Source organism: Oryza sativa, chromosome 1, assembly GCF_034140825.1.
Source record: "Oryza sativa Japonica Group chromosome 1, ASM3414082v1".
Classification (NCBI taxonomy): domain Eukaryota; kingdom Viridiplantae; phylum Streptophyta; class Magnoliopsida; order Poales; family Poaceae; genus Oryza; species Oryza sativa.
In genome coordinates this window covers 3,583,982-3,599,177 of record NC_089035.1, presented here as the reverse complement: position 1 = coordinate 3,599,177, position 15,196 = coordinate 3,583,982, and the positions used below count along the sequence as shown (strand labels likewise).

The following is a 15,196-nucleotide window of genomic DNA, read 5'->3' as shown; positions in this document are numbered from 1 at the left end:
CACACACATAAATCCTACCCATATGAGTATCTTCGAAAACTGAACCGGCAAATTCTGGAGAGATTGACGAAGTCACCATAGGCGCTTCGCTGTCGACGGGCACGTCAACTACCACTAAAAGCATAACGCCGTTAAATCCTAAAAAATTCGCTTCCATGGGGAGTCGAACCCAGAACCTCATGTGCTACTGAGGCTCTTTATCCTTTTTAATTTAGTTCCATTCGCGTAAAGCTTTTGAATCACTATAAGATTAAATATATAAATTATTATAATTTCTATTTATATTTAAGGCTCTATTCGACTGCGCTGGCTGTTGCATCCAGCCAGCCATTTTTAAACACGGCCACATTCAGACGTGTTATATGTATTGGTTTATATATAAAAAAAAAACCTTTAAAAGCACCTTCGTTAGCAAATTTAGCTATCTCAATATACTAAAATGGCTCTCTCTCTCTCTCTAAATATTTTAGTTAACATATTTGATATCTACTGTATGAGTCCTTTTATCTAGACTCTCTAAAATGATGGCGAGACCTACATGTCAGTCTCTCTAGCCCTTGTCTTCCCCTCCACCGCCTCGCTCTATTCATCTATTAGCGGAGCCATCGAAGCGGGCACTTCCTTCTCCTTTGCTACTTGCGTCGTAGCTAACCCACGCCACCACTCTGTAATGTCACGCGAGAAGATGGCGACTGAGGCTACTGATTGCTTCTTCTCCTACAATGGTAGCAATGTCGTAGACTACCTCCCTCTTATTCCTAATTTACCGATAGAAACGGTCTGATCCGTTGGTGGTTACGTGCTATCATAATGTATTGTATGGAGTATCTCCTTATGTGACTTTTTTTTATTCATATCATCTATTCATCGAGTAAGATTATCGTTCCCCTATGTTGTCTATGTGTAGATAAAACAAATTTTAGAAACACTACATACGTTTGTATACTTAACAATATTATGAATTGCCATATAACAATAACATAAAATTCAAATTCCAGTCATAATAACATTGTGAAAAATTTCCAGTTGTTTAAAATTTCATCGAGGGAGAAAAAAAGAACGCTTCCGCGGTCCGCACTCCCGACAAGCACACCTGGAAGCAACATATGGCCTCTAGGTACGTACAAACACGGCAATCATCCAAATAGTTATGTTCCCCTCATTCCTGGCACAACAATTCCACAAAGTCACAAACACATGGATCATCAGCTCCATCTTCTGGTCATCAATGGCTGCAATTAGCTAGCCAATTTGGCACAGTACAGTGCACTAGCATCTTGCTTTTTTTTTTCTCTCTCTCTCTCTCTCAGAGAAACCTTTATGCACGCGGTGAAGAAGTAGTGGGCCCACATACAGTGACAGGTATCGGGCTTGTTCACTTTGCTACTATTATCAACCTTACCAAGTTTTGGCATTGTCAAATTTTGGTAAGGTTGTCAAAATTTTGATAAGATTGCCAAATTTTGGCAAGATTTCATATGTACTTACTAAAATTTAGCAATAAACTAAATGTAGCTAGTTTTTTTAAAAAAATTGCTAAATAAAATAAGATTGAAAATGGTAGCAAAATGAACAATCCCATCGTACCTTCAATCCAGCAATCTCAAACAACCCCGGCAACTTTGCCAAGAGGATTATCACAATTCCAGGGAATTGAGGACAAAAAGAAAGTGAGAAAACCTCGGCCCCGACAAGATTCTATCAGGGCAGTGGACAGTAAGAATGCACTTGATGAACCTTTTCTTCCTCTTCTGATCAAGCCTTTTCTTCTTTTTCTCTTCTGATCCGAAATGTAAAGATGTCCTTTTGTAAAATCGTTGCAATCCTTTTGTAAAGTCATTGCAATCTGTCGTTTCTGGCTCACATATCAGTGACATTAGACAAGTACTACTACTTTTAAAGATACGGTGTCAAGTAGTAGTAACGACAATAGAGTATATATGGAGATTGCAATAAGCCAAATAGCATGATCCCATTATCAGGCTAGGCGACAGGGCTGTTACTCTGAGTGACAAAGTGAGTCCACTATGGTTAAAATATTTTTCAATAGTTTTGTCAAAACATATGTAGTTTTCTGAAATTCTCTCCGAATAAAATTTATTTTTGTATAAATATATATCGATCAATCTATTTAGTAGCACCACACTTTTCTCTCTAATTAACATTGTAATTTTTAAAAATTCCAGAACGAACGTTATACTATCTTTCCATCCATCCCAAAATAAGTGTAGTTTTACACTGTTCATGTCAAATGTTCGATTGTTCGTCTTATTTAAAATTTTTTTATGATTAGTATTTTTATTGTTATTATATGATAAAAACATGAATATTACTTTATGTGTCTAACTTTTTTATTTTTTTTCATTAATTTCTCAAATAAGACGGACGGTCAACGAAGGGACGGAGGTCGTATTATTTTTAACAACACATAGTCCACCGTACTAAAGTTCATCTTTTTTTTGAACGGAAAAGGGCACAAGATAGTGCCTTTTCAGTGAATAGAGCAGGAGAAAATACAACCCCTAAGGATAAAAAGAAAAGCTGTTACACGTAATATGTACACTACACAAGGTGCGGGGCGAACTCTCGTAGACACTTGGCCCCTGCCAGAACCCATAGGCCAACCTCCTCTTTGATTTTTGTTAGCAGGAAGCTCGTTGCCATCTCTTTATGGTCATAGATCCTCCGATTCCTCTCTTTCCAAATCTCCCAGACAACTAACAGGATGAGGGATCTGAGTCCCTTCTTCGGAACACCGCACATGTTTGCCATGTTCTCCCACCACTGCTGCATTGAGTGGGCTTCCTCCCAATTCACCGGATCCAGCAGCAGATGGCCCGCCCAAGTGGCGACAAGATGCTAAATTCTCTTGGCGTATCTACAAGTGGCTACAAGGTGTAAGGCCGTCTCATTCTCACAGCGGTACTAAAGTTCATCACACCAAACGTACCTATTGATACTGGGAATATAATCATATTTTTCAGTATCAATATTATTTTAGAAAAAAAAGGTCACTCCAACTAGCGGGCATCCATGCTTTGAACAGTTCAACTCATGTACATCTACTCGATCTTACGACCGATTTGATGGCAACAGAAGGAGTTTTCAGTTCTGTCGGTCAGTGTCTGGGGCTAAGCTCATCCCCATCATCAGGTATGGGGTCTTACACTGCTCATGATATGATCCATTGATTTCTCTCTACTCTATTTCGTTACACACACACAAATTGTCCAGTGAAGCTGCCTCGAAACGCAAACGGTGATATGCACCTTACAGAAACTCAGAAACGAAAGTGCAAGGAAGTAGTATCAATAATTTAAGATAGATATCATAAATTGAATTGCATAAACAAAGAAGTATATTTGGGGTCTGCGTCGGTTGTCGCATTGCAAAGGGCGCCTTTTTAAACTTTCTTTTCTGGTGGGGAATATTAAGCGGCTTTTTACCAAAGGGAGAATCCATTCTGTAATCAGTACACAAGTGGTGTACAGCATATACTACTTCTATACGGCACTATTCTGTGCGAGTGTGATGAGATGCACTTGATAGTAAAGTGATAAAAAGAGTGTGGTTTTAACCCCTAAAGTTCTGTATTCAATCTCCTACGCCAATTTGGCGGACTTCCTTGTGCTTGGTGGCTGTAACCTATAGTAACTAGGTGAAACCCCGCGCATTGCTGCGAGAATTTAGTATGATAACAATAAAAAAAATAACATGTAAGATAGCTAGATAACATCAGATTAAGTAAATTAATGTGGTTTATGATAATTTAAATTTAAATAGTATGTAGAATGGTGATTCAAACATAAATAGTAAGGTGGTATGACTTTATGAAAGAAGAAAAGTAGGAAGATAGTTTGTACCGCAGATTAATCATCTAAAGGCTAAAAATAATTGATGTGATATGGCTTAGTTAGAAGAATAAAAGGAAAAAAATAATTTGGACCATAGATTAATCATTTAAACACTAACTAAGTGAGGATGAACTATATAAGTATATAGGATATTATAAAACATAATAAAGATATACATTGAAATATTATGTGAATTATGTTGGATGATAATTTAATATATTTGTATTTGAAAAGCTGTTAAATTATGAAAACTATAAAGATATAGCATGTTTGCATGATGTTTAAATGTGATGATTATTAGTGGATGATGATGTGGCATCTTGTTAATTAGTGGATGATAATGTGATATCTTGTTAGTGAATGATGATGTGGTATCTTTGTATGTTAAGCTTAAGAAGTTAGTGGAGGATAACTTTATAGTAAGATAGTATATACATGCTTCTGTATACATGTTTGAATCAAAATAGTGTACTATATTTTCATGGCATATTTCATATATATTTTTAAGAAACGCAAACGCGCACAACATGCACACACTTGCCCTCTATGACGTATATATAGCTGTGAGCGTATACTTACCTCTATGAACATATACATGCACACCCTATCACTATGATCACCTTTGAAAGATTAATACGGACGAAGTCACCACAAATATCTCGTTGTTGATGGGCACGCCACCTACTACTTAAAAAACAAATAGCCGTAGATAATAGCACCAGTGTCAAATCTATGACTTGAATTCGGATGGATATATTCCATCACAATAAACCTAACTAGTTGAGTTGTGTTTACTTCGCCATTGTATATTTATTTATTTTTGCTTGAAAATAATCTTCAGTGGTTGGTCAAGCCACAACCCTCTGCGCGTTTATTTTTGGATGATGGAAAGTTATATTTCCAGCCCTCTGCGCGATGTGCATACAGACTGATACTACTGTTACCAGTAACTGTTAAATGTTGAAACGCCACTAACGCCACTGATACTACTATTACATATTTACATTGGTTGATTCTACATTACATACTTTTTTCACCTTGCGTTTTCTTATTCATCTTGGCCTTGTTAGTTGTTACGCTTGTATAGTCAAAATCATCGTTTTTTTAGTTTCAATTTAATTAATTTCTTGTTACCATAACTTTACATGTGGCTAACCTATAGTATCACCTGCTGAATGCATTACTTTTCTTTAGGGGGTGATGGGTGTGTGTTTATTTAATAGTTGGCCGGTCCTTAATTTATTCGCAAAGCACATTATTCACCAGTAACAAACTTTGGTTGTACGATCCCTCATACTATAAACTAATTAAAGCGAAAGCCATCCCAAACTTTTAAAAAGTTGAAAGCACTGACAGTTTATTACTTGAAGAGAATCAAATGGAACGGTTTTTGTATTTGTCATGCATTACTCTTTTGTTGTGTCACACACAGTGCTAAATACTCCCTCCAGTTTAAATTACATGTTATTCAAGGTTTATCCTAAGTTAAACATTTTTATCTTTTAACTACTAACTTTTATTGAAAAATTCATATAGTTTAATAACATAAAATTTTTATGTCGTTAGATTCACAAAAAAAATATTTTTGTAATATATAATTCATATGTTATTGACTACACGAATTTCTTAAAAAAAGATGATCAAATATTGAAATGTTTAATTTATGACAAAACTAGAACAATAAGTAATTTAAAATGGAGAGAATGGAAGGAAAAAAAATGATAACGATAGTAATCTTGTTCTAGGATAGGTAGGCTTTTCAAGTCTTAACAATCATCTTGCACCTTTTATATAAACATCAAGATGCAAAGTTTTGCCAAAAGCTTATCTTTTACCCATTGGGATTTATTAGCTACTTTAATTTATACCCAGAGCAATCATTTGGCTAGTGCGCTGGTTGATTATTGTATGCCCATTTAATGAGAAAAGTGAAATTCACCTAAAAAGCTAACCAATATTTATATGGATCGTACTGAAACTTTTTGAAGTCATTTGGAGATTTGATTGATATGTAGCGAACTTTCATCGTCCAATTCTTTTTTTTTGGGGGGTGGGTGGGGGGGGGGGGCGTAGTGCAATCAAAAGAGTGTATAGTGTACTAGTACTAGACAGACAAAAAAATTTTTTTGGACAAGATGAAATATGCGTTAACAGGATGTGCTAATATAAGGGTGCTTAGAGAGAAAAAAAAGAGTGTGTAGTAGACAAACCAAATGAAATATATATGTCGTACATAATTAAACACATCTCTTCTCCAGTGCAAGCGTCTTCTCAGACAAATATAATGTGGTGAGATTTCAACATAAGCTCCTACTAATCATCGATGCTTCATCAAAGCATCGGTGGCTCATGACAAGGAATTTAGCACCTTCCTATCCTACAAGAGAAAACGGTACCCCCTCCGTTTCATAATGTAAATCATTCTAGCATTTCCCACATTTATATTAATGTTAATGTAAATGGGAAGTATTTGGCATGCTTCACATAAGCATGCATCTATATGGGGGCACTTGCATTGGAGATAACCTCGGAACGCCATGCATCCAACACCGTCTCAAGACTTGGAGATATCTACTCCCTCCGTCTTTTTAATAGATTATGTCATTGATTTTCAGTCTTTTCAATAAATAACAACGATAACTTTTAGATATATTTTTATCATTCGTCTTATTTATAAAGTTATGCATATATAAAAAAATCTAAATTATACTTAAAATATCGTTAATGATAAAACAAGTGAGATAAATAATAATTACATAAATTTTTAATAAGATTATGTTGAAAAATAAAAGTTGTAGTCTATATAAAAAAAAAGAGAGGCAGTATTGATTATTGGGAATATCTGCCTATGTAGTACCGGCTGCGTATTGAGTTACATTGTTACATATGTAATGTTTATAGGTATGCACACTTGGATTTCATCACTAGTATGCGTCGAGAGCACTATCAGATAGTACTATCAACTCCTTGTACGGCAGAGATGTTTCCTACTCAAACGGATGTATTTATCCCTCAAATCAATACATGTTACTCGACTTGGTTTGGGGTGTGTTTAGTTCACGCCAAAATTGAAAGTTTAAGTGAAATTAAAACGATGTGATGAAAAAGTTGAAAGTTTGTGTGTGTAAGAAAGTTTTGATGTGATGGAAAAGTTGAAAATTTAAAGAAAAAGTTGAGAACTAAACCAGACCTTGGTTGAACCGGACTGAACCAAGCAATCTCTCCTCAATCTCCTCCAAGACCCCTAATGTGTTGGCTACAAGTACATTTGCAACTTTTCCAAAATTTTAATTTTTCCTCAAATTTTTAAACTGCACGTTGTGCAACATTCTAGCTATCATCACCCTAAGTGCATTGCCATTTGCTACCATACATCATACTCTTTCGGTCGTAAAATAAATATACCTATTACAGGATGTGACATATTCTAGTATCGTGAATTTGGACAGTGTACGAGATGCAAACATTTTGGAGTTTGAAAATGTGAAAAATCATTATATTAGTCTTTTCGGTGATATGCGTGAGATAAGTAAAAATTGATATCTTTCAGATGAAGATAGTAGCTGAGATGACACATGAGTCTTCAAGTCTGCGTTCGACGGTCCCTCTTTCTATCTTCCACTCATTCATTTTTTTAAGTACGCTTTTCGAAGTACTATATTATATTTTTAATAATTTTTTATTAAAAAATTACTTTAAAAATAAAATTAATTTATTATTTACAATATTTACGACTAATTAATCATGTATCTTTACTCCCCCGTCTTATAAAAAATAAATCTAGTAGGAGGTGTGACACATCTTGATACTACAAATCTTTATAGAAGTCTATTCAGGCCTTGTTTAGGTCCAAAGTTTTTTTTTCCAAACTTACAACTTTCCATCACATCAAACCTTTCGTATACACATAACTTTTCAGTCACATCGTCTCCAATTTCAACCAAATTTCAAACTTTGGGCCGAACTAAACATAGCCTCAGATTCATAGCGATAGAATGTGTCGTATCCCGAGCTAGTTTTGTTCGAACATACAGCCTCATCTTTTCGCATATGTTTTGCTTACCAGCCAAAATTTGAATTTTCGACCTTACATTTGGAGTTGATTTTGGGTTTTTTTTATCGTAGTTTATTTTTCAGCCTATACTCGCTAAGAACACGTATATAAAAGTTTTATTCACCGATTAATTTTCGTTTGCAAACTGAATAAAACAAACAATGGGCATAGTCTCAGGACTCAGGAGTGGTCCTGGACTCGTGGTACGAGTAGTATAAATGTGCCTGTGAAGCCTGTAGTACACTAGTACCTCTGTACTAGACCATTACCCCCTCCTTTAATTCTCTCGAACTACGACTAGCTTCGAGCTTTCATCACTCGTCAGCTTGAGCGCCCAGCAGCTATCGTCAGCTTAAAATTAGCGCCCCAGCTTAGCTTCTGAGCTGACTCGAGCTTGAAGACAGATTTTGGTCGCATTTCAGCTAACACAAAGCTTAACACACGAGCTCTTGTCAGCTGATCGATCCGGGGTTGAAGAGATATTGGTTGGTTTCTGTGAGCTTGAAAGAAATCACTTGCTGTTCCAAGCAATCTCGTTTTCTTTATTGTAATCCAGGATGACTGATTTTTCCTTTTTCAGCAGAAAAAGAAGAAGAAGAAGAAGAATCAAGCTTGGTGCACGGCGTCGCCGCCATGGCGGCATTGCGCGTGGGCACGAGGGCGGTGGAAGGGAGGTTCCAAGCGAGCAACGGCGGCGGCGGCGGTGGCGGCGGCATGGCGCCGTCGTCGCGCCTCGTCGCGGCGCACCGGGAAGCGAAGCCGAGGAGCAGCCACTCGGCGGCGCCGTGGAAGCTGCCGCGGCGGCGAGCCGGCGCCATGCCGCTGTGGCGCGTCGCGGTGTTCGCCTCCGTCGCATTGAACGTCGCCACCCTCGCACTCCTCCTCCACCACTACGCCACCTCTCCTCCTCCCCACCACCACCACCACGACGCCGGACTCGCCACTCGCAGCAGCGACGCCGCCGTCCACCGGCGAGCCAGGACGGCGTCGTCGATGGCGCCGTCGACCGGCAAGCCGGCGGTGACGACGGATTCCGTTATCAACCTTGACCAGTGAGTTCCTCCTCCTCCTTTCCCTCCTCTTTTATTCCTTTCTTAGCTGTTCTACCCATCAAGGCATCAATCAACTAGAAAAAGAAAAGAAAAGGAGAAGCAAAGAAAAAAAATCTGCAAGTTGCCATGGGTGGATGTGTGGGCGCGCGCGAGGTGTTCGTCCCAATAAAGCATGTCATTGTCAAGGAGGAATGAACCAACGAACGCCGATCTATGGCGGATTTTCTCCAGATTTACGCGCGATTGATTCGATGCATGCACCTTGTTCAAATTTCGTCTCTAAACTCGATTGAATATCAAATATAGATAGAAAATGGAGTTCTGACATTCTTGGGTGCTGCGCAGCGGCGACCCGACCATGTTCGAGGAGTTCTGGAGGGAGACCGGCGACGCGGCGGAGGTCGTCATCCCGGGGTGGCAGACGATGAGCTACTTCTCCGACGTGACCAACGTCTGCTGGTTCCTCGAGCCGGAGCTCGACCGCCAGGTGCGCCGCCTCCACCGAGTCGTCGGCAACGCCGCCGTCGACGGCTACCACGTCCTCGTCGGCACCGGCTCCACCCAGCTCTTCATGGCCGCGCTCTACGCCCTCGCCCCCGACGCCGCCGCCGCTGCCGCCGGCGAGCCCATCAGCGTCGTCTCCACTGCGCCCTACTACTCGGTAATTAAGCGCATAAAGTATTACTCCCTCCGTCCAAAAATATAAAAACCCAGTACCGGTATTATTAACTACGAATCTATACAGAAAATAGACATATTGCTTAGTATCTTGAGGTACCGGTACCTAACGATACAAAATCGTTTTTTATCGTTGGATATAATAATGTCTATCCTGTCCAGTTAGATCTATCAATCAGAAACGATTTAGTAACCTGAGTTACCAGTACTTTAAGATACTTTTTATTTGATTAGAACAAATCTTTAGGAGTATGACCAGACTCGTAGTACTATAAAATGTCTGATCCGTTATTAGGTTTATATGTTTTGGGACGGAGGGAGTATACAATACTAAGGGTGTGTTTGAGAAGGAGAGGATTGAGGAGATTAGGAAGATACGCAAAACGAGGTGAGCCATTAGCACATGATTAATTGAGTATTAATTATTTTAAACTTCAAAAATGGATTAATATGACTTTTAAAGCAACTTTCCTATAAATTTTTTTGTAAAAAACACACCGTTTAATAGTTCGGGAAGGACAAAACTATCTTTCTCTCTTTCTCCTGCGCGCTAACGCAGCCTAATTCAACCAGACAGCAACAAACAGAGGTGACAGATGAGATGCATCGTTGTCGAGTGTATCAAAATTTTTGCATCAAACTGCATGAAAAAGAAAAATGTTTTTGGCGACAAGGATATATAGCAAAAGCGGATTTGCCTAATGTCACAATCATATCATTCCCCACTAAAATGATGTGATAGAGCTGAAATTAAGAGAGTGGGGCAGCACATTGATGCTGCCCCCTAATTCCCCCTAATTCTTTGCATTGGTCACCTCTCTCTCTCTCTCCATCTTTATCATATGATGGTTGGTGATGATTGATGAAGCATATGATGTGTCGCTAAATGCTACTAGTAAACATCTCTGAATAATCTCATAGTATCAAGCTTGGGGGATCGAATCAAATCATGTTTCTTTGTAGGGTCGGAAGCTTTGATCATAGATGGTTTGCTGCGATTTGTAGGGTAGCCGACATGTTTCTTTAACAAAGGGCCTGTTAATTAGGCTTAACCAAGTCTGAATCTTACTTCTGCTTATTTAGTACCATAAAAAATATACTGAAGCTCTGCATGTGCAGATGTGCTGATCACTGATGAGAATATCTGATCATAAGGTCACACATGGCCGGCCGGCACGCCGCCTTATGCGATTTCTGTTTGTTCAAATCTTGTTTTAGTTTATATTTTTTGTGGTTTGGTTGATCGATCTGTAGTTGATTAACCTGAGAAAACATAGAAGTAGCGTGTCATGAACTCATGATTCCATTGTCATGTGCCCCGCGACATATCTAGTGATAGATCATGTGTGTTCAGTTATGGCCCTCATGGGAGGTCGGTGTGCTAACTTCTTAGTTTATTATTCCCTTTTGCATTATAGTTCCAAATATATTTTTTTAACTGTACCAATGATTGGTAGAAAAGAAAAAAAAAACAGAGCACACTCTGACTTTCTTCTTTTGATTTTCTGAAGAATTTCACTCTCTGACAGTGATTAAGTTCAGTTTCAGTTTCACTGACCTGATCCGATCTGATCTTGGATGCAGTCATACCCCGCCGTGACGGACTTCCTCCGGTCGGGGCTCTTCCGGTGGGCCGGCGACGCCGACGCCTTCAAAGGCGACTCCTACATTGAGCTGGTCTGCTCCCCGAACAATCCTGACGGCGCCATCCGTGAAGCTGTTCTTGATCCAAAGACCGGCAATGGCAGGACGGTCCATGACCTGGCCTACTACTGGCCTCAGTACACCCCCATCACCAAGCGTGCTTCCCATGACATCATGCTCTTCACCGTCTCCAAGAGCACCGGCCATGCCGGGACCAGGATCGGGTATGTAGATAGAGCTTTTCGGTCGAACTGGTTGGTGCATGAAACACGGTCGTTTTGAGTAGTGTAAACTGAGTTGAATGTTTTTGTGTGTGTGTGAAGGTGGGCGTTGGTGAAGGACCGGGCGATCGCGAGGAAGATGACGAAGTTTGTGGAGCTGAACACGATCGGGGTGTCCAAGGACTCGCAGATGCGGGCGGCCAAGGTGCTCGCCGCCGTCTCCGACGGCTACGAGCGGCGGCCGGAGCAGACGAAAGAGACGATGACCACTCCTCTTCGCCTGTTCGACTTTGGTCGACGCAAGATGGTGGAGCGGTGGAGCATGCTCCGCGCTGCTGCCGCCGCCTCCGGCATCTTCAGCCTCCCGGAGGAGACCTCCGGCTTCTGCAACTTCACCAAGGAGACCGCCGCGACCAACCCTGGTATGATTTGATGGATAAGATTTTTATTCCTCAAGAGGGCATCCCCTATTGTTTACATGACATCTAAATAGTTATTAAAATTTTTTTAAAAAAATGACAATATAAATTAATATGAAATATATCACTCTATAAACATGTAAGATTAAATTCAGCTTTTACCAGATGAAAAAAAAATAAATTAAACTGAAAATAGTTATCATACATCCACATCTATATTTATTATTTTTGTGGATGTTACCTCGATCTCATTGGCTTTGCTCATCGTATCAATGGCGGTGTGCCGGTGTGGATGTGGTTTGCAGCGTTCGCGTGGCTGCGGTGCGATAGGGAGGATGTGGAGGATTGTGCGGGGTTTCTCCGTGGGCACAAGATCCTGACGAGGAGCGGGGCGCAGTTCGGGGCGGATGCGAGGTACGTGCGGGTGAGCATGCTCGACAGGGACGACGCGTTCGACATCTTCATCAACCGCCTCTCGTCGCTCAAGTGAAAGAAGACGGCGGAGAGAGAGAGGACGCTGCAGCGTGTTCGTCCGTGCGCTAGCAAGCAAAGCATGCCCATGACTCATGAGAGCATGAGTAGAACCGTTAACTGTGTATCTGTATCAGTATTTGGAGAGCCTTTTTGGTAGAGCTTCAGAGCATAACCAAACGGTTTCAGCTTTACTCGAAATGGGAGTGAGGTTGATTGAAGTGCTATCACAGAATGATCTAGAGATGTAGAGTTGGATTTAGACTATTTTACAGCTACACTTTAGAACCAACTCTTGAAGTTAAATTTGTAAGTTGAAGTCCTGCCAAATAGGTTCTCAGTAGTAGTAGTAGGTAGAAGAAGAGGAGCTTGCTTTTCTCTAGCTTTTCTTTTTCTCTTAAATATTTGTTTCTCGATGTTGTGTTTTATGGTTAAGAATGGCCTGCAATGTAGATCAGTGCCTGCGTGATTTCACATACGGAAAATAAATAAATAAATGTTCTTGTTCTTCCTTTTTTGGAAGATCTAATGTTTCAACGAGTACTTCCTTTGTCCAAAAAAAGACAAACCCTGAGTTTTCATGTCCAACGTTTGACCGTCCGTCTTATTTGAAAAAAATATGAAAAAAAAATAAAAAGACAAGTCACGCATAAAGTATTAATCATGTTTTATCATCTAACAACAATGAAAATACTAATTATAAAAAAATTTCATATAAGACGACAGTCAAACGTTGGATACGAAAACCCAGGGTATGTCTTTTTTTGGACGGAGGGAGTAGTTGTTTTCTCTGTTAGATGGAAATAAATTGCGTTGATGGGTGTAAATAAATATAACAATTTGCAAATCGCTAATTCATATACAACTTGTCGAGTCCATGCGAACTTGGGCCAAAATGATGAACACAAGCAAAATTGATCTAACATGAGTGCACTGATATGTAATATTATTACACAACAAATTTTAGCCTGGCAAAATGTGTATTTTTAAGTTTTATATATGACAAAAATGCAAAACGATCAAAAAGCCCAACCTTGAAAATAAACTTTTGATGAAAATGGAGTATTTGAACATGAAAATTAAAATGAACTATTTCAGGAGTTGAGTTACTTGTACAAAGGTATGACAAAAAAATTGTCTTAGTGCTGATCATAAAATGAACATTGGACATTGTTTTTTCCAAGACATAAAATGAATCTCCTTTGTCCTGAACATGAAAAATGAACTTTTGTACAACTGATTTGTCTTTTTTTAGATTCCAAATAAGATATTCAAACATTGTCATTACGATAAAACTGCCAGATAAGATTCTCGAAACATGGTTCGTAAGATAAAAACTGCCACATCATCAGGGTAGGCCATGTCAGACCAATTTTGCTTATGTGGATTATTTTGTCATGGGTTCGTGCGGACTAACCAATTAATTTTTACCGAAATGAATAATTTGTAAGTTGCTATACCTATTTACATCAATCACGTAAGTTCACGTCCAGTCTTCGATATCTTTCAGTAGCACATGAAGGAAAATGGAAAAAAAGAAGATGAGTGACTCGAACTCGAAGAGAAAATAAAGCCCAGTTTTGCTAGAGGCCACCTCAAGAGATTTGGCCCATAGCCTGCGGCAACCCTAGGCTCTCTGAGGAATAAGATCACTTTGACTCCCTCAACTGACCACCGAATCTAAATCGTATCCCTCAACTGCAATACCAGAAATCTTGACCCCTTGAACTTGCAAAACCGGTGCAATTTAACTTCCTTGGTGGTTTTGGATGGTGGTTTCGCTGACGTGGCGCACACGTGGCAGTGTTGACCTGGTTTTTGTTCCACGTGGCATTGACGTGGCGCTTACGTGCATTAAAATAAAAAAAATATGTGGGCCCATTTATCATTCACACAAAAAAAAATTGTGGGACCCACTGACATGTGGGTCCCACATGTCATCTTCTCTCTCACTACCCTTCTTCCTCCTCTCTCCCTTATTTCTCTCTCTCTCTCCCCTTGACATGAGCCGGCGGCAGGGGCTCGGTGGCGGCATCGGCGAGTGGGTGTCGGAGTGGTGGCTGCGATGGGCGGTGGACCTCGGGCGACAAGCACGGGAGCAGCTCCTCCTTGAAATGGGCGGTGGACCTCGGGCGACGTGCAACGAAATGCGTCGGGGGAGATGGGAGCACGCTCCCAGCTGCCGCTCCTCGTCCCCACTCTGTGTCGTGGGCAGTGAGGTGGGCGGCGGCCGCAGCGTCGACGGCAAGGTGGGCGGTGCCCGCGGTGGAAAGGGAGCAATAGCTTGCGCGCCCCAACGCGCGGCGGCGGACTGGCCGAGCGCTCCGGCGTCGACCAGGCCATGATGCGGAGCAGCGACTGGAGCTCCTCCTCCTCCTCCGACACGGGCCCCCTCCCCGACCACGTCCGCCGCGAGACCGCCCCCTTTTCCTCTTGGACTTGCCGCCGGCCGCGCTCGCGGCGACCTCGCAGAGACTCGGGAAGTTGGCGGCAGGAGCAGGAGGCTCGGTGGCCGCCGGGGCGGCAACGTTCTCGCCGGGGCGCCACCATCCCTATCTCCCCGTGGCACTAGCACCGCTCCAGTCCCGGACCCGCTGAAGCCAAATCCTTGCTACTGCGGCGGCGGCGGCGGAGGGGACGCGAAGACCATCGGCTGCTGCTGCATGGCAAAGCGCGGCCCTAGCCTCGCCGCCATCATCCCCCGCGGCGAGCGCACCACCGATGCCACGAACGCCTCGGCCTCCACGAATGCCACGCCGCCGCCGGCCTCCACGACGATGGACAGCGACCCCTCCTCCTCCTC

The 15,196-nt window shown here is 41.3% G+C and overlaps 1 protein-coding gene across 2 annotated transcripts; it reads left to right on the top strand.

Moving 5' to 3' along the window:
* Positions 1 to 8,146: 8,146 nt before the first annotated feature.
* On the top strand, positions 8,147 to 12,935 carry LOC4325198 (tryptophan aminotransferase-related protein 2-like). Of its 2 annotated transcripts, none has more exons than NM_001409417.1 (6): positions 8,147 to 8,393; positions 8,492 to 8,960; positions 9,306 to 9,621; positions 11,223 to 11,506; positions 11,606 to 11,925; positions 12,228 to 12,935. In NM_001409417.1, exons 2-6 carry the CDS (start codon positions 8,542 to 8,544, stop codon positions 12,410 to 12,412), a joined length of 1,524 nt encoding a protein of 507 aa, NP_001396346.1. In that variant the 5' UTR covers positions 8,147 to 8,393; positions 8,492 to 8,541; the 3' UTR covers positions 12,413 to 12,935. The 2 variants fall into 2 exon arrangements, with proteins under 2 accessions (NP_001396346.1, NP_001396345.1); NM_001409416.1 differs by having other exon boundaries at positions 8,489 to 8,960.
* Positions 12,936 to 15,196: the final 2,261 nt, after the last annotated feature.

Bases quoted from the DNA above. Each gene is read 5' to 3' on its own strand.
- LOC4325198 (NM_001409417.1), top strand. From the start codon at position 8,542: ATGGCGGCATTGCGCGTGGGCACGAGGGCGGTGGAAGGGAGGTTCCAA. The intron at 8,961-9,305 runs GTGAGTTCCTCC...GGTGCTGCGCAG, and splicing joins TCCGTTATCAACCTTGACCA to CGGCGACCCGACCATGTTCG. The intron at 11,926-12,227 runs GTATGATTTGAT...TGTGGTTTGCAG, and splicing joins GACCGCCGCGACCAACCCTG to CGTTCGCGTGGCTGCGGTGC.